General features: G+C 29.2%; 2 protein-coding genes across 4 annotated transcripts; one reads left to right on the forward strand and one right to left on the reverse strand.

The window, feature by feature from the left end:
- Window positions 1-1,175: 1,175 nt before the first annotated feature.
- Window positions 1,176-4,609, forward strand: LOC118072294 (insulin-like growth factor-binding protein complex acid labile subunit). 2 transcript variants are annotated; one of them, XM_035092020.1, is made up of 6 exons: window positions 1,176-1,526; window positions 1,646-1,952; window positions 2,026-2,254; window positions 2,368-2,966; window positions 3,074-3,515; window positions 3,657-4,609. In XM_035092020.1, the coding sequence occupies exons 1-6, from the start codon at window positions 1,356-1,358 to the stop codon at window positions 4,378-4,380; spliced, it is 2,472 nt and encodes an 823-aa protein (XP_034947911.1). In that variant the 5' UTR covers window positions 1,176-1,355; the 3' UTR covers window positions 4,381-4,609. The 2 variants fall into 2 exon arrangements, with proteins under 2 accessions (XP_034947911.1, XP_034947912.1); XM_035092021.1 differs by having other exon boundaries at window positions 3,074-3,497.
- A 173-nt stretch (window positions 4,610-4,782) lies between these two features.
- On the reverse strand, window positions 4,783-19,541 carry wdp (windpipe). Of its 2 annotated transcripts, XM_035092005.1 has the most exons (3): window positions 19,136-19,541; window positions 10,342-10,399; window positions 4,783-7,600 (listed from the first exon to the last, which is right to left on the reverse strand). In XM_035092005.1, the coding sequence occupies exons 2-3, from the start codon at window positions 10,346-10,348 to the stop codon at window positions 5,385-5,387; spliced, it is 2,223 nt and encodes a 740-aa protein (XP_034947896.1). In that variant the 5' UTR covers window positions 10,349-10,399; window positions 19,136-19,541; the 3' UTR covers window positions 4,783-5,384. The 2 variants fall into 2 exon arrangements, with proteins under 2 accessions (XP_034947896.1, XP_034947897.1); XM_035092006.1 differs by lacking the exons at window positions 10,342-10,399; window positions 19,136-19,541 and adding an exon at window positions 8,011-8,184.
- Between the last annotated feature and the right edge of the window lie 2,425 nt (window positions 19,542-21,966).

Raw genomic sequence — 21,966 nt, forward strand, 5'->3', positions numbered from 1 at the left:
ATAAAAAAATCTTTGTTGATAAACCAACTCAGCAAACATTTAATTTATTCTTTTATTTCAATTAATTAATAAAAAATTTTTTTTGAATAAAGAATTTGTTATATTCTTTTCTTCAATAAAAAAGTACAAGGATGCTTATGTCAAAAATGTTAAGATGGCAATGAACTTTCGATTTTAGAGTGCGTTTTCGGTGAAGAAAAAAAATGATTTCCGAGTTTATTAAGAGAGATAGATTTAAAAAGGCGTGACTTTAAGGATGAGATAAAAGCTCGAGGATTTGTGAAATCGTCAAAGGGGTTGGCTTTAGCCATAGTCAACAGGTAGAACGTCGGCGCACTCTCAAACTCGCAGTTATACAATCTGGCTGGCTGCTGGATAAGCCATGGAGCTAAGCGCCGGCGCTGGCTAAGCCGCTCACACCCTCCAGAGGGTGTAACTTTGTTGCGATTGGTTCCTCTCGCTAAACGGATGTGTGAAAAAGAATCAAAAACTCTAGTGAAAATTTTTTTCTCATGCCTGACCATCGCATTAACTGTTCCACTTCATCATAAAATAACACTCTATAAATATTCCTTTTCTTGTATTTGTTGTTTTCAACTTATCTTGTCTGAGATCGGCTTCGATATTGGAAGAAAATTTAAAATACATGTGAGATGGATGATGCAGCATCTCGAGGTCTTGGACTTTGTCGTCACAGGATTTAGAAGCAAACGATGACAAGAAAAGTACACGTAGCCACACGATACTCGGCTTATTCTACTAGGTAGCTTGAAGAAGCAAAGGGAAAAATATCCGCATGGGTCAGCCAAGAGGGGCTTAAAGAGCTCGAGACGACTGACCACAGATGTCTACTCAATATCGGCTTTAGTCAACTCGATGTATTTATCCAATGTCTTAAATTTTTTACTTACTCAGTCAACGAAATGAAAAAAAAAAATCATCAAAATTATTATTGTCCTGAATGAGTAAGAAATTAGTTATGTTGTTAAACGTTATTTAATAAGTAAATCAAATGATAAGTTTTATTTACTTCCTTTGTTATATACACCGATTCATTTTATGAAGAACCAACCTAGTGATGGATATATCAACGACAACTTATCTCATGATGAAGATAAGCTCTACCGCTTCGGGTGTACATGAAAGATAAGTTATTGGTAGTGTTCATACCGAGGTGAACGAAACGGGCACGCCCTCAATTTTTTGTTCAATTCATTAGAACTTATGATAAAATGACGAAAATAGTCACAAAGTTTCTTTTAGAAAAATAAGTTTTACATAAGTTAGATGTTGTCAGACATGAAATTTTCTAGCGATATTTAAGAGTTTTCATTAAATAAAGCAAAGTGTCAAAGATGATTGTTGGCAGTACACACTCCATACTCTTATTCTTAGTGACAAGTTTTATTTCTCATACTAGATCAATTTGTCCGATCAACTGTGTGTGTCATTTGGACCGAGTGCCTTGGAGTGTTTCATGTTCTAACCTGGATCTTGATGAATTCCCTGATAAAATCAGTAGTTTGGTACCAGTAATTTTTATCAAAATACGTTAATGTCAAAATAAAACAAAGAACAATAAGTGATATGATTTTTAAAAACGATTTTAAACATTCAATGTCATTAACAAAATATTTTTCTACAGGTGGAATATCTTGATCTATCAGGAAATAATTTGAGATTATTACCAGCAGATATTGGACGACTTTCAGAATTAAAGCAAATATTATTATCAAAAAATAAATTAAATGAACTACCAGAAGAATTAGAAAATTTACGAAAACTGGAAAAACTTGATTTGAATAATAATAATATTTCTGATGTTAATGGAGGTCTTGATGTCATTTCAAGACTACCAAATTTACGACTCCTTCATATAAAAAACAATCCAATAACGAATTTAGAGGCTCTGAAAAATCCTTCACTTCGAATTTTGGACGTCAGCCAATGTTGTAAGTAAAATAAATTACATTAATTAAAAAGAAAAAAAAATAAAATAGAGTAAAAATATTTTTTTCCTTTCAGTGATTAGTAAATTAAGTAATGAAACACTGTTATATTTTCCACAACTAATTTCTTTAAACCTACATGGAAATCCACTGAAGTCAATCGATCACATAAGGAGTGAAAGGCTCAAATGGCTAGATTTATCGTATTGTATGTTGAATTATCTGTATCCAGATACTTTCCAAGGAGTACCAGAGCTCGAGCAACTTCGTTTGTCCAACAATCCAGTTCTTGTTTATAGTAGCAGGTGTTTAAATAATCTTGTTTAATTCCTAATCAATTTATTCAGTATTAAAATATTATTTAATTAACATTGATTTATTCTCAAGATTGTTTATCAACAAAAAAACTTTGTTGCAGAAAAGAAACACTAAGACATGATAAACTCAAAAAGCTAGACGTTTCTAACTGCAATTTAGATCGTCCAGGAACTCATGGGCTTCCAGCATTAACCCACGTGATTCTTTCTCATAACAGAATTCGATTTCTGCCAAATCGAATATTCTCAAGAAACAAAATGCTCATACACTTAAACCTAAATGACAATGGATTAAGTTTAGTTAATCAAAGTTCATTCATTGGAATGCCAAAATTAGAAGTATTAGATTTATCCCATAACACTTTGGAGATTTTACCTGCATTAATGCTCCAAGATAACATCAATCTACATTTACTTAACTTGTCATTTAATGACATCAGAGAATTTCCAACAAACTTTACAACAACTGCTGTAACGATTGATTTATCTTATAATTTAATTGAGTATCTTCCAAAAGAAAGCTTAATGTACATGCCAAGGATTAAAAGTTTGGATTTAAGTAAAAATCAATTGGAGACATTTGCTTCAGGTGTGAAATCTCAGACTTTGAAAACTCTAATTCTGGAGGGTAATCGATTGGTTAGATTATCTAATCAAAGTTTTACTTATCTTCCTTCTTTAACGTGGCTTGATTTATCCGGCAAGTTTATAATTTATTATTTTTATTAAGTAACTTTGAATCCTAAAAAAAATATTTTATGTGAATATTCATTTGAATAAACTTTCAATTAATTGGAATATTTTCAGGAAACAGATTAACAGAAGGAATTGATTTAGAAACATTTGCATATAATCCAAACCTACACACAGTTCGTTTGCATGACAATCCTTGGCGTTGTGATTGTCAACAGCTGTACCCAATATATTATTATTTAACACGATCATCGAAAACCAATCCCTCAAGTTTAATCTGTGAAAGTCCGAGTAATGTATCAGGTTACTCATGGTCAACATCATGTCAAGTAACTTGGGGAAAAGGTGTTAAAGATGTTTGGGATAATGGTTTGAAAGCTTCCAAGTCAGAAAGGGTTTATGGACTTGTGCTTATGAGCCTATTAATTATAATTTTAATTTTTGGAAGCATTGTATCGATTGGGCACACTATAAAAGAAAAGAGACGTCAAGCATTGTTGAGAGTACGTGAAGCAGAACGAGCTGAAGCACGAGAAAGGTTATTACTCCATCGAAGGTTTGCTATGAGTATAATTTAATTATTTGACCATTCAATCATATTAAAAATATAACAAAAATAGCTTCCCATTAAAAAATTAACTTTAAAAATGACTTCAAATGATTGAGTGTTAACAATAAAATGAAATTCACTTCGTAGAAATCAACGAGAAGAATCAAGACATCAAGAAAACATCCCTAGAGTCCATCCAGACGAATTAATTGGTCCTCCAACATACGAAGAAGCAGTGCAGATGCCGAGACTTGTAAGATCTCTTGATAATCTTGATTCAATATCAGTCGCAGAAGGTCTGGGACAATCTGCGCAGTCTCTTGACAGAGATGCATACGCTCGAAAACGACGAAGGCAACCCAGAAAAAGAACAGTGAAACGTGCAAGAAGTGAAGATGATCTTGAGGAACAACATGAAGATAGAAGTCGAAGTACAAAAAAAATTAAATCCAGATCTAGCTCTGTGTCTCAAAGAATTACTGACTCAAATGTACCATCTAAATCTACTTCAAGAAGATCTTCAGCTATGCAAAGACCTAGTGAATCCGAAGAACCAACTAGTAGTGTTGATGGTACCTGGAGCAGAACACTAAGGTCTCGACCAACGAGTACTAAACAAAAGCGAAGATTTTTTAGGAGAGATGAACATTCAAGTGATGATGAAGACTCAGACGAGCTTAAAAATCAATCAATAACTACTAGCAGAAGAAATGTTAATGTTGACAGCATTCAAGTGATAGAACTGCCTCGAGAGCCGAGAAGTGGAACCTATAGACCTCCTGTAACTCCAGCATCATCACCAGTTTCATTAGTTTCTTCACCAGAGCCTCTTGAAACTAATGAAGGCATCTCTAGCAGTAGAATTGTTTAAATTCAGCCCTATACTTATTCATTTACTCATAGTCTTTTTGAATGTTTTATTTAATTTATATCCTTAGTAATAATTAGAATGCTAACTTAACGCTAATAATCAATCAAACATACTTTATAAACAATACTTAGCAAAGCACTAAGATTTAGTGTGGAATTTGATAATCGTGATATTAATGAAGACGCCATTTTGAATCATTAAAAAAAAAACATTTGTCATTAACCAACATCCATCTATAATATATAATATCATAGATCAAGTTAAATTATTTACAGTAATTTGTTATCATAATTTATGTATAATATATAATGTATAATTAATTTATAGGTAAATGGATTATTATTCTAAGTATTTACATGGAAGCAATTGTCATAATTTTTTACATGCTATACAAATCTCTTTTGGGTTCTCTTTATTATTATACATATGAATTTGTTCGTAATTAAAAAATTTTTTCGTACTTTTAATCAATTGTTTTCATTTTATTATATTGATTAAAGACCAATAAAAAGTATAAATAATGCCTTGTCATAGTAACAAACCTTACATAATAAAAACTGTATTTATAATAATTATAATAATGATGATAATTATAATAAGAATGACTTATTTTTCTATAATCCATAAAATTATTTTCATTGAAAAACTTTTTAACTCTACATTTGTAAAATATCTTTTAATTCAATTAAAAATAATTTTCTCTAAAAATAACAAAACTTAACATATTCAACACAATGAAAAGAAATTAATAAATAAAATTTCTTTTATTTTTATTTTCTATTCATCATTCGACCACGCGAAAACGAGGCTTGAAAGAGGAACATAAGCCCCAGTCACGTCGCAGTCAGAATCTCTTCAAGGCTTTTATCATGTCATTTTCATTATTTTTATTTGAATTTTTCATTGGTTTAAAATAATCAATTAATATTCTTCGAAAAAAATATATGACCCTGAAGTTGTGAAAATGTCTTTATTTGATCACATTCGTTTCAATAAAATCCTCTTCAAGGTGTCTTGACTAGGTTTTCGCCTGCCTTCGTTCTTGTAATAAGTAGAGGTGTCTTCGGTACACTATCAGGATTATCCTGAAGAGTTATTTTAACACGTTGAGCACCAGGACTTGCAGGTGGAAGACCTTGACTCAGTCTCGAGTTAGATAAACGAGTTGAGTGGGATCCTAAAGAATGAGTTTCACCAACTGATGATAACGAATCTCTGTCATTCTTTCCATTAACAAGAACATCTCTAGCCACAGGTATTCTCGAGTTTTGGACATTATCAGACGTGGATAATTGTGGAGAAATTTTTCCATTTGTTCCGGTTTTTCTCCCATTTTCAATTTCGTTAGGTGAAAATGATTTTCTTGGTGGTTTTACTGGATCAGCTGATGATTCATTGACTACTCCAACATATTTAGAAGTTAGCTCATTATCCTTAGAATCTACAGGAGCAGAAGAAGTGACCAAAGGTACCTCTTCAGGTTTTCCATTTGAAGAGATTTTTGGTTGAACTGAGTTTGAATTTTCTAGCAGTGTTTTCCTAAGATCTTTCATCTCGGTTCCGTTTTCCATATCAGAAGCTTCAATATTTCGATTATTTCTTTTTCTTCGTTCTTTGCAAAAATCACCTTTATATGCAGCAAATCCTATCAATACTGCTAAGACACCTAAAAGAACAGCTAGAACTACATACGATCCCATGCCTTTTTTTGATTGTTGAGCTGCGGAAGCATCAGCCGTCTCTGTCGAATCATCAACTGGTTCTGCTTTAACTTGTCCAATTTTAGAGTTCTCAAGAAGCGATTTTTGCTCTCCTGTATCTTTCTCCTTATCAACTGTACTAACAACTACTGGCACAATTATTTCAGTATCAGGTAAAGAAGACTTACTTGCGGGTTCTTCTGTTGATGCTTTGATAAATTGTTCTTCTTCCAAATCTATATCTTCAGTTGTAGAACTTGGTGTAGCTGCTGTTGTTCCCCAAAATAAGGAGAAAAATGTATCAATAATTCCTTCGGATTCAGTTGTTGACGTTGTTGATCCATTGATGTTTTCTTGATTAATGCGAGTTTGTATTGGATCTTCATCCCAGGAAATATGAGAAATATGAACTCCAGATCCTTCAATTCCTGATCCTTCTCCAATCCATGCATCGTCAATATCATCATCTCCAGATCCTTCATTAGTCCATACAGGTGCATCTGTTTTTTTAATTTCTGTAGAAGACTCTAGAACACTCACTGATATGGGTGTTGTAGCTTCAATTGATTTAGTAATTGGAGAAGTCACTGTGTGCTTATCAGTCTCTTCAGAAAAGAAAATTCCGTCATCAGCTGATGAAGTTGATCCAGGAGTCAATGGAATTTCAATTGGAACTGTTGTACTATCAACTTTTGGAAACTCAGTTGATTGTTCATTATCATTTTCATCAGGAATATCATCAGCTTCAAGCTCATCAAATGCATCTCCTGAACCTTCTCCAGAACCTTCTGATATTTCAGGTAATGGTTGATCCATTTGCATACCATCTTCATCATAAAGCTCATCAAACATACAGACTCTTTGAATGTCAGGTTCTATCAATAACTGCCCTTTAATACTTGAAGGTTCTGAACATTTTGTTTTCTTTGAAATTACAACTTTTCTTTTTATTAAAACATCTCTTAATTTCAAGGCTTTGCAATCACAGAGAAGAGGATTATCCGATAAATCCAATACTTTGAAATCTTTACAATGAGTCAGATCATCAGGAATTCGTTCCAATGAATTTCTACTCAAATTTAATACTTGAAGATGTTTTAACTCCATCAAGACACCAGATCCTAAGTGGGTCAGCTGATTGTTGGAAAGATCAAGCGAGCGTAGACTCCGGAGATGATGGAAACATCCTGCTTCGACTTTCTTTAACTTTCCATTGGACAAGTCCAGGTGTCTTAAATTGGTTAAATTACCAAAATATTCAGCAGACAAATGTTTACCAACCACAGATACCTTAAGGCTCTTCAGTTGATATGTATCGATCGTTTTAATGTCCTCGAGGTAATTACACCTGGCCAAGGTGCCATTTTTTCGTACATTGCAGAGTCCATTACTAGGCCTTGCTTCACTCAATAGAAGCACAAGTGTCAAGAAAAAAACCAGAGATGAATGTGCCACTGTCAATTCCATTTTTATTCTCTGATGGCCTTGATGTGCTGTTTTTGCACGTCTTATCGTTCGATCTGAAATGATAAAAACATATTAGAAATCGCGATAACATTAATTATTGGAAAATGATAAGAATAGAAATCATTAATCAAATAATTCTCACTGAAAATAACATAGGTGTGATTAATTAAAAAAATAACTTTTAACTAAATTACAAAAAAATGAAAATTTTCTACTTTTTGAAATTCAAAAATCATGCAAATATTTCATTCAATAAATCTACTCAAACTATAGATACTCATGAATGACACATAGAAAATTGGAATAACAAATATTAACTTCTTTTAATTTACAAGTAGAATTCAAAGTCGATTGATGATTTTAAAATGATTAATACCTGTACGAGGTAAAGTGAATCTAAGAATCAATGATTGATGAGAATTATATAAAAAATATATTTGTGGAATCAGTTATTGACTCAAACCTTTAGAATTAATTATCAAACAGAAGATATTTAGTACGATGAGCTGTCACGTAATCCCATTAATCATATGATATAATTTTCCTGTGGAGAAGATATCCAACAGTATCGTTTTCACAAATACAAACGTTCATTTTTTTTTACTCTTAAATACACTATATAAAGATCAAGAACCATACTAAATTATTTTATTGATAAATGTCTAGTATGATGCTTATCACTAACGAACATTGATAAGAGTCGATTGAGATTGTAGTCAACAGTCACAATCTCAAGTGTTCAATGCATTTTCAAGAAAGATGAAATGGCTGACTATTTTACGTATTCGTAAGAAATTAATTACAAAGAAATAACGAGGTGAAATCAGACCAATCAAAAACAAATTATGGAGTAGCATCAACAGATAAAGAACAGATCAAAATAAAGGCTTATTTTAATTAAAACATTCATTAAAGAAAATTCTTTTTTTTATGTCATAACTTAGTTATTTATTTATTTAAAATTAATTAATAATAAAGTATTTATAAATAATTTATTTGGAATTAATTATATTGCTTAGACGATAAAAAAATATCAGTACTCTATTATTTAAATGACGGGGAAAAAATTATAAGGCAAAAAACAAACAAAAGATCGTGTAAAGTTTATCATCAAGTGTAAAGTAATAATTAAACTTTAGCTACTATTGTCGTATTCTAAAATATTTTTATTGCAAACTTAAAAAAAAATTAATACAAAACAAGACAAAAATAATTCTTTTATCTGATCACGTTAAATTTTGAACTGAAGTGTGTATTTGGGAAAATTTCGTTTATATTGATAAAAAATTCAATTAAAAATGTTTCTTTTTCATTTTTCCGGATGTGGGTGATGTCTAAAAAGATAAAAAAAATGTCACAAAGCTATAAAAAAATAAATTGTAAAGAGTTAGAAGATACTTTTTTCAAAAGGAAAACCATATTCCATTTAGAAAACCTATGTATACTAGTTCCACCTATATTGAGGTTCCATATTATTTACATTGCATTAACATACGTATGACAAAAAGTCAATAGAAATTCTTGAACACAAAAGCGTATGGTCTGCATAACATGACGTTGAGAATTAAAAAAAAGTCATAGATAATATGAAAAGAAGTACATCTAGGAAAGAAGGGAGGGGGGGTGATATGAACAAGTAATACAAGTATAACGTGAGAGAGTTGATCACGTTTTCGTTTTACTATGTTCAAATAATGCAAGAAGACTTGACAGTCTTGTTTTTACTAAATCTCTATTACATCGAAACACATAGCAGCATTGTGCTAGGAATTGAATCTTTTTATTGAATAAATCGACAAGATAATTACAAGATAATTCATCGTAAAAATAAGAAAAGTGATTATTACACTTGTTTGTTTTACAAGTTCTAAGGATTATATGATTGACTTTTATATTAAGAATTTATATGGAAAAAAAAACTGAAGCATGTAGAAGTGCAAAGAGATGCGAAGATATACATTGCGGTATCCTATATACTGCACGTATATCCGATTACGCATATCGCGGACGAACAGGCCGCTTTTGACTTGAAAGTCGAAAGTGGTTTGGCCTCTAGTGTCCTCGTAAAACATCACGCAATAACATTTTTATATTTGCAAAAGTTTGCTTCCATATTTGCAGAATTATTCCAACAATTATTATTCAAAAGTCCAACTGATCCAATCATCAGAAGTACCGATAACTATCGCACATTATTATTGATGGTAAAACAATTTAATGGAAGAGTTATAAAATATTATAATTAATAATTGATGTTAATTTATGACAGCTGATACATAAGAAGACGATCGATTTTAATATACACTGCTCAGAGAAAAAACAAAACTGACGAATCATTCAATGATTTTTTTTATTATCAATTTTCTGTATCACTGGCATGATAAATTAATTGAAAATGTCATTTTATTCCGTAATTAATTTTTTTTCAAGAGTACTTTATAATTGCGATTCTTCAAGTAATTATTATTTTATTATTATCACATGAATTAACATTTAACCATTGATGAATTATTTTTTTAGTTGTTTTTTAAAAATATAAACATAGCTCGATTATCATCAAAAAATAATAATTATTATAAATGAATTCAGTAACTAAAGTAATAAAAATTAATTAATCCAAACCATCATTAAATTTGCATCATTTTTTTTTTGTATTTATCAATGACATAATAAATTTATTTACTCTTCATTATTCAACTATCTATCAAGTAAAATCAAAAGTCATAATCTACAATAAGGATTTATGAAAGATATAAATAATAATAAATATAAAGATAAAAAAAAATCAACTCACAAGTCATTTAAATCGAAACAGAGACTTTGACGGAACAGCAACTCGTCTTCGGCGACATCTGAAACAGATTAACACTTATTTTCATTTCAACTATAGTCGGCTTATAAAATATTTCTATTACGACCCCACCTCTCTTAAGACCCAATAGAGTAGAGTGCATTTTAGAAAGAGAAAAAAATTTTGAAAAAAACGTGTGCATATGACGGTCGAATGACAATTGGGAAGAACTCGTTTAAGACAGGACAATGGATCGAAGTCAGAGGACGATGTTTCACGCGGTCGTTTTTTATCCACCAAGGCTATTTGTGTGGGATAAAATTAACGGAACTTTCTACCTCGTATCGTGGTCCAATTCACTACGCACGTAGGTCATCATCCAAGTTTCTCTATACGTAACATCATTATTAATGTCGTTATCGTTAATGTAATCCGACGTTCACATTATTTTCTATCATAACCCTAAGCTATAATAGATACAATCTAGTCATCTTATTACAAATTTTTTTTCTTTTATATTTTATCACCACATCAAGCATAATTATTAATTGCAAAATTATACAATGACAATTACTTTGAGATTATTAAATTTTATTGTCAACCACTGTATATTGTAATTATAAAATTATCTCAAACATGTCATTTATTATTACTTACTTACTCAGATACTTTATTAAAGTGTTTTGTACTCGGAAATATTATTCACTCTTTGTCTTGTTTATTATAATTTTGGATCTTTATTTTTATCATTTATAATTTTTGCTTTTATTTGTATAACTTTTAATGTTGTTTAAATAGTTTAAATTCATGCTAATAATAATAATAAAACTGTTAATTATTTAAAAACAGTAATTATTTTCATAAAAATATTGTAATAAAGAGAAATAAAATAGAAAATGTATTGGACATATAGCTATTTATTTTGAACATATAAACTTATGATTGTTATCATTTTGATGATAGTTATCATAATTATTATACTATAAATTTATCAAACTCATTCAGGCTGTAGGATTTTAGATAAAAAAGGACTAGAGGATACAAGTCCATCAAGTAGAGACTTCCTTAAGAAAATCTAATGTAAAACTATGGATACATATGATCCATTATTATGATCGCTATCGTCTTCCTTGCAGTATACTTGTATTGTGTAAAATGAACGATTATAAATAAGATGAGATAAAAAAAAACAAAAAACATTGAATACAAAGTAAGAGATAAGCAACGGCTTTTATTTAACATATATCGTTTGGGATCCAGCCTGAAACATCATATGTGTAAATGCATTCTGTGTTAAGTATAATCAGTAAGTATAAAGAGGCCATATGGACTTCAACTCTCGCTACCTCGTGGGCTGGAATCTTGGAAAGTTGATATTATACATAAAAAAAAAATACCTGGCCTACCCGATCTACATAAAAGATATATTTGTTGCCTTTTGCTGAAAAAAATAAAGAGTCAAATATATAAATAAATAAATTTCTAAACAAATAGAATTAATTTACTAAGTAGTGAATTTATATTCTTTAACTCGTTCGTTAATTTTTATTGACCACTAGTATCAACAAGTACATTTCACAATTGATGTATGATCAAAGTAAAACATCTCAAGTGAGTATGTATTTTGATTTTTAAAAAACTCAACGATGTGTAAATGTATATATTGACATGTTCATAAATCTTTCATGATCAGTAGTAATTTAACTTACTACGAAAAATAGAATACTTTTAAATGAATTCATCGAATTCATTGGCGTTGAGGTAACGTAAAAAGTAGCATATGTTCGATGCAAATGAAATAGAACTTGGTACATTTACGTTAACTGATGATTATGTAATCATTTTCTTATCGTACGTTGCATGTATCAGTTTTTTTAGACACTCAATCGTATAAAATATTTCCCACGTTTTTTGATTACAAAAAATAACTCATATAAAAAAGATGGGTGTTTTTATACTAAAAAAAAGCTATTTGGTGATAAATAAAAATTTTTATTACATTGATAGCTTCGGTGTAGTACATCAATTATAAAAAAAATGCTTTTTACTTGTATTAATTAATACAAATTAAATTTTTATAATATATCACTTGACTCTGGGAATTTATGAATATTTACTGAATTCAAATGATTTTTTTTTCGTAACATGACAATATGTCTTTTGTTGATTAGTCATTACAATAATTTCTAAGAAATCGATGTATCATTAAACAAATGAAATGTTTATAAAATTATTCATAAATTAATGCATGCTTCTTGCATAGTATTTAATAATACTTGGTAAAAATGATTTATCTCATCATTGATGAATTTTATTAATTGTAAGAACATTTTTCAATGTTCATATTTATATTTGAACTATTTATAATTATAATAATAATAAAATCTTCCTTATACAGAATATTTAAAAATCAGTTGAAAAATAATAAATTAAAAATATGCATAAAAAATTACTGTTTTAAATTTACCCGTTTTGGAGCTATCAAAAGTTATCTGAGAACAATAAACTCTTAATTGGTCTCTTATGTCAAATTATAAATGAATCTACTTCTGTCTTTTGATCAATTTCCGATTTAAATAGACCCATTTCATTCAACGGAATAAAATTTTTTTGTCTCAAAAATTGTTCAACGAAATACTCAAATTAATTTTCTTCGAATCAATTCTTAGTGGCTACTTGATAACATCAATCCCCATGTGTTTAGATAAACCAACTGGGAAAATGTTATAGAAACATTTCAACATAACTAGAGCATTAAAGAACATGAAAAACACAAGGTTCAATAAGTTCAGTAGGGTGGGAAATATTTTGAAGTGTGTCTAAAACTTTTCCTTGGAACGATCCAATTTCAATGGTATTTTTTATTTTTAAAATACCTAAAAGTCAAAAATTATTCTTATATGATCGCTATTATACCTCTAATATTAGTAGATAGATAGGCTTTTTTATCACATTTCGGAGCATTACAGAAGGATATCTCGAAAAATATTAACAGGCTCCTTATCGAAGTCGTTATTAATTTGTGAATGACTTTCTTTTAAATAAAAAGCTTTTTGTTTAAAAATTTATCATGAATAACTCATCAGAAATTAGAATAAAACTCAATCAGTATTTGCCAAACAATAGCACCCCATTCATAACATGAGTAAGTTTAATTAAAACTCTTTAATAAAAAAATTTTCAAGAATTTGAAATATAATCTATTTAATGCATGCACTGATAGAAGAGATTATTAATAATAAAGGAGGCTTTTTAACTGGTAAAAAATATCTTTTAACAATTAGAAAGTCTTCTTAACTATTAAGGAATATAATGAAACCAATATAATTCATATTTTATTGTGGATTATATGGTTGTTTTAATATAAAATGACATAACATTTAAATGAGATTAGGATTTGGATTTGTTTCATGGATATTTCTATTAAAAAAAATATGCATAAGGTAAAAATGTGATTTATTTATTATAAAATCACCAATGTGTTCATAACTAAGGCTTTTTTATTGTTATAAAATATTTATTAACAGTTGAATAAACATTGATTCTAATAATGAAAAAATCGTTTTTTAACATTTATAATAAATCTCTTCTATCAGTGTATAATTCTTTCTACTTAATAAAATTCTCAATATAAACACAAGCTATAAAAAAAGATTTTCATGCAACTCCACCGTTACTTTACTTGGCGAATAAATTCAATCTAATCATTAAAATAATGATTGAAAATTTCCAATATTATATCTTATAGTTTATTATCTCTGAAAAATGGTTTTTACATGAAAAAAAAAGTTTTCATGATTTTTTGTAACCATCACATAAAGCGTTACCGGTATAATGGTGTGTCATAGCTGAGAAAGAGTTCACTAACAACGATGTCAAGATGAAAATATACGAGGGTCAGAGGGCATCGGTACCTCGGACTATCAACATTAGTAATCACCAATGACTGATACAACCAACATGGACATTTATATTAAATTCTTCGACATCCTTCTCTTATATTACACTAAGACACTTCTTATGCATCATTTTTAGCCACTACCCAATTAAAAGATCTGTGTAGTCAATGCACGTACATACACGTTGATTCAACTGCAGCACGTGATTAGTTTTTATTATGCATTTTTTTCATTTAATTTTCTGTAATCAATAGTGATTATAAAATTAAATCAAATAGATACAATACAAAGATTAAAAATGTTAATGAAAATGATTTTTTGTTGAGTTCAGATATATTCCAAGATAATAGATCATAATAATTATTAATTTAAGATAGTTATTATATGTAATGTGCAGATAATGTTAATACATAGCTCGAACTCAATATGTTTCAGTTACAAAGTATCTTATGATTTTTGCAACTCATGTTACTGTGGCTCGTGTCAAGTTAATGATAAGACATGATGTGATTTTTTTTTTAAATTCTTATGAATATCTGACACTCTGTGGATTAACACACACGTCGATCTCATAGTCTTGGCATATCGCCGATCGATTTTTCCCCCTCAATGAATTCCATGCGTGAGTTCAAAGTCCCCGTATATAACTATCGTACCGGATGTGATGTTCGAGAGAATGTTTTCGGTCGATTGAAAATGAATATTCTGCGGTTTTTATTGAGAAAGAGTTCTAGGGAATCATACAAATGACTGGAGTTAATATTCGCCGAATACATGCATATACATAATGCCATACACCAGTTTCAACTCCAACTGAGGCTAAGACTTTTATGTTTTCTTCATGCCGAAGACGAAAGACATTTTTACATCGCAATTTTTGATAAAAAAAAAGTAAAAACTATAAAATAATCAATTTAAAAAATTTTTTAAAACAGTAAGAAATAATTTCGGAATTTTTCATTAATTGTCGCAATTTAAAAAAATATTTTCCTCATTAATTCATTATTTATATTGTCAAAAACTGTCTAAAATTATTATGTTGATTTAATTGCAATGATTTAATAATGAGAAATATATAAAAATAAACATTTAGCTAAATTCAAGGTAATTTTGGAATTTTATTCATTGAATTAAAAATATCTCCTAAATACTGGTTTAATTCTAAAAATACCAACTATTTAAAAATCAACATCAACTATTTATTTATAATTCAAAAACTGATAAAAAGTACAAAACATAGCTAAAATAGAATTAATCTCTTTAAACGAGAATGTATTATTTTGAAACTGTAAATATGGGGATTTCAGAGAAAAATGGCAAATAAATCTAAATGACCTCTCCTGCTTCTCCAAATAAGATTTTTCGACTTATCAGGTTATTGGCAAAGATTACGTCATTATTTACACATACAAATAGTAGTATATATAAGGAAAGATTGGAACAAGGCCAGAGCGACTCAACATCAAAATTTTAATTATCATGATGCGCTTTGCATAAATATTAAATAAGAAAAATATGCTCGAAGGTAGTTCTTAACGTGCACGCCAACGATGACAGGAGGTAAAGGAGGGACTACGAGGATTTATAATGTTAGTTGTAGTGTAGTCGTTCTTGCGATTAGCCTGTTGCGTAATTTTATAAGCCGGTGTCCGTGTCGTCGAGTTTATACTCGTCTTTGTGGGTATGAGGGCAGACGCGCGCAAGAGTAGTCTCTGATAGCACGCAAAAATGTATGAAGTATGATACATACATAATATTATTTTACTCTTTAATCATGTGTACCCGTTAGACACTAATATAATCTTATCTTTAAACTTCGTCAACTAATGAATGTATTTTAAAAATCCAGGTATGATTAATAGCTGCAGTATAAAAGCATCGGTATCATTATAAGTTGCAACGCTTGGTAATAAAATAAAATTTGTAATCATAGTAATGAAACATAAACAGAAGCGTTTCATTTATGTATTCATATATGCTCCAAAATCTATCTTTTTATTACCACCGTTTACTTGTTATAGAGGATCATTAAAAATTTTTCGTTCCTTCATTATCATTTTTACTTATTTGATTTGATTATATACCAATCTTATGATTACTCAATTTCATTATTAAATGAATGAAATTATCAAATGCTTCAAAAACTCATGGAAATTTTCATTATTAAGTATTTGTTTATCAAATATCAATGAAAATTTCAATTCAGTAGTGTTATTTCATTAATATTTGATAGATAAATTTTTTCATGACAGTTTTGTTGAATTAAATATTACTCTGTCGGATTGATCAATGAAACATTGATGAAGTAACTAGAAATTTACATTATTAGATAATATTAAATAACCATTTAACATTTTAACGCCTACTCCAAAAACCTCTCTATTCAAATTAATATTTGAAATTAAATGTTTTTTCAATATTGAATTTTTTTTTTAAATTAAACATAACTTTTTCTTATTATTAAAACATTGAAGAAAATTTAAACATAATTTCACTCAAAAATATTAAATATATTTAAATATTGTTATTATGAAAATTTTAAACAACTAAAAATAAAGATAAAATTTATTACGTTTTATTAAACATATTATGTGTTAAGTTATATTAATTAAAATAATCAATAGTTTAGTTTTTAATTTATTTTTAGTTCTCAATTTATCATAGTAATTTTTACTTCGAGTTTCTTTTTGTACATATAAGTTAGATTTTAATTTAAAATGGAAAAAAACGACATATATCCATATGAAATTTGATTTATAGTAACATCCATTCTAAAAACAGCTTTTTAAAACAAATGGCATCGAAAAATGTATTTAAATGAAATAAAAAGATTAAAAAAAAATTGCTAGCTGATAAGTTTTCGGTAAATATTACAAAACTATGTAAATAGAGTTGTCTACACAACCAAAAATCGTCAGCTGAAGCAATTTATTAATAATAAAAATAAAAATATCATTGACTCAATGTCAAATGGAGTTAACATATCGCTACCACCGTACATCACTCTTTTAATATTCAATAATATTTAAGTAATCCATATTCCCAAGGTAAAAAATAGTGTCAGTATCGTTTATGAAAGTATTAGTTCACCTACCGGCTCGAATAACTACTCAATTGTCCATTGTTAATTAATTTCTGATACAACAATAAAATTTTTGTAACACTAGCAGTAGACTTCACGTCATTATCTTTTTAACTTTATACATAATTTAACAATCAATGAATCATACCTGTTTTTTTCGAAGATTCTAAAAATTTTTATTTAACATGAAAAATGATGCCAATTATTTTATTGTAATAACGAAATATAAAACAGGAACAATTATTTATGCATTCACTTAAGCTAAAAAATGTCGTTTTTTATGTCATCATTCAGTGAGTAATTTTTTTGCAAAGGCCATTGAACAGAGAGAATACCGAGCAAGCGAACGAAATGTTTTACCTTTTATGGTTCAGAAATACAAGTGGTAATTCCGTTATTTTTACCGGTACAAATTTTACGGATTAATGAATTATTGTTGGCAAATTACAAGTATTTCACTACATAAACTTTGATAAAATATATAAAACAACTTGTCACTTTCCAATCATTATGATACTACTTGTAATATGATGCAACAGAATTTACCAAGAACACAAGAAATATGAGAGTTAATTTTATTTTAAAGTACTAATAAGATGGACACATATGTAAATACAACTCTGGTTTTAATAAAAACCATTCAAATTTACCAACATCTCTTTTTATTTTAAATGTCTAAGGATGATTTCTAAGAATGTCTGCGTCTAATTATAGAAAAGAAAAGCTTTCATAGCTGACAACTGTTAAGTGATTTTCCAGATTCTTTCAAGAAGCATTCACTTGAAAGAAAACTTTTTGATTTTTTATGAGTTTTTGAAAAAATTTTACGACGAAAAGAAAGTTGGAAACTAATATTCACCAGGATGATGGCTAAGCGTGGGAAATCCTGTTGGCTGGACGAGTCATTGGTCAGTGTGGTGTATCATAAAAGAAAAAGAAAACGCATGAAGAAACGTCTCTCGTTCTCGCCTTGAGTATTCTCTTGTACCGGAATCACGATATATAATATTATGAGAGCAAGTGAAAAAGAGGAAGAAGATCGAGTAGTACTACCTACAGAGAGAAGCTATTAAAAAAAGTTATAGGTAAACTTGTGATCATTTGAACACACAAGGAGTCAAGAGATGCAATTTCTCTTCCATTAATTTTCAATTGTGAAACTCAATCAAAAAATTACTGATACTCATAGCTTTAATATCATGTTCTTGTAAATTACTTATATGTCAACGTACTAATCAACATTACATGACAGAGAAAATTGAATCATTAAAAAATCAATATCTCTAGAGCACTAGATGATGAATGTAACACTTTTTAATTAAAAATTAATAAATAATTTATGCTTGGTATCTTATTAATTAATTTTATTTTTGTTAATTAATTTAATTCATTGATCTCATTGAGATTAACTTAATTTCTATTTAAAAATTATAATTTAGATTAGAAATGTCATAATATCATCAATAAATTAAAAATAAAAAAAAATTAAATTTTTTCTCATTTTTATGATGCATCATTTTAATTTCAAAAAAAAAAGATAATTTTTTTTTATCATTTACTTTTTCCCTGCGTAATAAAAGAACATTGGACTTATTAACGTGCGATAATACACAATGATGAAATTAAAAAATAGTCAGTTTGTATCATAGAACACGAACGGAAGCAAACTCAAGGCCTTGACCTGCTCGCACGTTTCTTCAACTCCACTTAGAGTCCTGCTGATGTACAATTATAACGATAAGTGAAAGTGGACGTCACTGATGATGTGATGTAAGTGAAAAAAAAATAAATAAAAATGAAACACACTTAATCTTACCTCAATTTCATTCGGCACAAAAATTCACGGATTTGAAAAATAAATAAACTCAATAAAATAAAAATAAAATAAATGATTGTTCTCCAATAAAAATGAGTTTGTTCATTCACGTTTCCACTATTCGTTTTCCACTTCTTCCTCTTCTGGTTTCAGTACACGTGACAACTGGGTACGAATGCTATTACCGGAAGCGCGCGTTAGCGCGACTTCTCTCCCCGGATGAATCGGTAAAGATCGATGGAAAATCGAAGAGGCGATACTATCTATCGCGTAGCAAGTCCAAGTAAGAACTGGCAGAGCTACGAGTGTAACTCGCCACCGTGCACAGAGAGTACGTGTGTATTAGTCCAATCGTTTCTCTTTCTCGAACGTCCAACAATCTCTCACTCCTCAGCTGCGGCTGAACATGCTTGAAACGTCCTCCTGCTTTTACCCCACTCATTCGTTTAACTTCTCTCTCGTTCCCACTTACATTCACGCGTAATTCGCCCCTACTTTCTGTCTCTGACACTGAGCAGAGGTCCCGCGAGACCTAGGTGTGTAATCGTCTCCTGTATATTATAAAAGACATCAGCGAGAAATACGCACGAGAGCTGACAGAGATCCCACATCGTCAACTAGCCAATCAATTCAAGGAAGTATACTCATTGACAAAAGGATTCGCTTATAATCATCGTATTGTATTGCACTGTTTAAATTAAAATTTATTCTGAAGTTTATTAACTACTAAAAATAAAAATGTTCTAAAAATAAAATCATTCGTACTTGATTTACTCTTTAAATTCTAATTTAAACCAATTGTTCTTAAATCTTAAATTACTGTTTAAAAAGGATCGAGAAGAATAGTTTTGAAAATTATATAACATACCGATTTTGGAAAATCTATACTTAGAATATTATTAACGAATAATAAAGAAATATTTCACTTATTTCTAAATTGAAAAATTATGTATTCAAGGATAGAAAGATGCAAGTTACATAACTTATTTGAAAATAACCAATCTTTGTTTATAATTAGTAATTCAGGTTAACTATTGTTGATAGTGAATGGATAATAATTTTTTCTGAATAATTGTCAATAGATGATTCAATTAATTGTATCAATAATTAAAGGTCGGATAGATCAGTGATTGATTCTTATTATGAAAAGTTTAATAGAATGAAATAAAATATTTAGTTTGTCATGGCGTGTTTACATCAGCTGAATACCATCGTTCGTTTTTTTAATCTTTCATATCTATATATAAAATAGTTATAGATACCTAGAACCTAGAATCTGGACCCAAACCAACATTCTATGCCCTTACTCCAATCTTCTAATTATCCAAGGTTGCGTTTACATAGATAAATGAAACTAGAGCTTCAAAAGTCCACTGATTAATTTTCAATTTGTTAATTATATTTAAAATAAAAAAATTTTTTTATATATATTTCCTAAAAATAATATTATTTTCATTTTCATTGACAAATTAAAATTTCATTGAAACAACTAAATATTTATTTTTAATTCTCTAAACATAAAAGGTGTTTCAAAAAATATAAATTTATCATTGTTAAGCATTAACAATTCCTTTACAGTTACAAAATTCTTTATTCAATGCACACATCATGAAAAAACTTTATAATTAATTGCCTCCTCATTTAAGTGCATTTCAATATCCTTAAAAACGTAATCTAAATTTACACAACAAAGAAATAAACATTCTCTTGATGAAAAAAAAAAAACTAAAACATCAAAGAATAAACTAAGGAAAATGAAGTTAAAATTCTTCCAAGAATGTGAATCATCGTCTCCTTTAGGAGCTCATCAGTAGTCATAGTAGATTGTAGACTTTACAGATAGATGAAATACAAGACATTAAGAGCTGCGGCATAAAATAAGCCACAGAGGAGACACGCTTATTAGTTCCGATCTATCGTTCTTTCGCATCATGACGACACGAGAATTAAAGTGGCGGCCGGATTATTCGGTAGATCGTGAACACAATAAATCGATGGATACATTGTCAAAGAGGTCTCTTGTTATCTATGCAGATAGATGTCGAAGATTTTTTGACCTAGAAAGCTCGGTTGCTTAACGCCCGCGCCCAGAGTATGGCGACAGCGCCGGCTAACGTAGCTGACATAGAGAACCTCCGCACGTGCAGATATATTATATGTACACACAACTTGACTAGCTATCATTTGGTCTCAGAATAACACTCATGAAGGGTCGACCAGTCGTGACCAATAAAAATTAATCTAGTTCAACGACTGCACCAACAATTGCGGCTTTAAATTAATTTTAAAACGATCATCGAACTAGACTATGAGTCAATCAAATAATTACCATTCAATAACTATAGATAATACACGATACATTTTCTCCTTAAAACCACTTTCCTGTGTCACTTACTTTATTTTAAATCTCAAGAACCTGTTTTTCATACTTTACTTTTATCAATTGAACCGAGAAATAATTATTTTTGTTCATTAAACTAAAAAAATAGTAGTCAAGTTTTCACATTTTATTACTTTTTTATCACACTTATTGCCAGATTATTTTATAACAAATGCATACTACATACGGAATTTGACTTTATCATTTTACTCATTTAATAAATATAGAATCAATATTTGTTTTATTCAAGATTAAGAGATTATTTATTAAATTCCAAGTAAATATTTATTTATAATCCTGCAAAATGTTAATTTAATAATTGTTCATTAAAAATAATTTGCTAAAAATCCTAAAGAAATAACAAATAAATCAATCCATTGTGGAGATGAATAATTCATTAATTATTTAAATAAACAATTCATGAGAACGAGAAATATCAACATCTGTCACC

This window comes from Chelonus insularis, unplaced genomic scaffold, assembly GCF_013357705.1.
Source record: "Chelonus insularis isolate UGA/USDA-ARS -01 unplaced genomic scaffold, ASM1335770v1 contig_91_pilon, whole genome shotgun sequence".
NCBI lineage: Eukaryota > Metazoa > Arthropoda > Insecta > Hymenoptera > Braconidae > Chelonus > Chelonus insularis.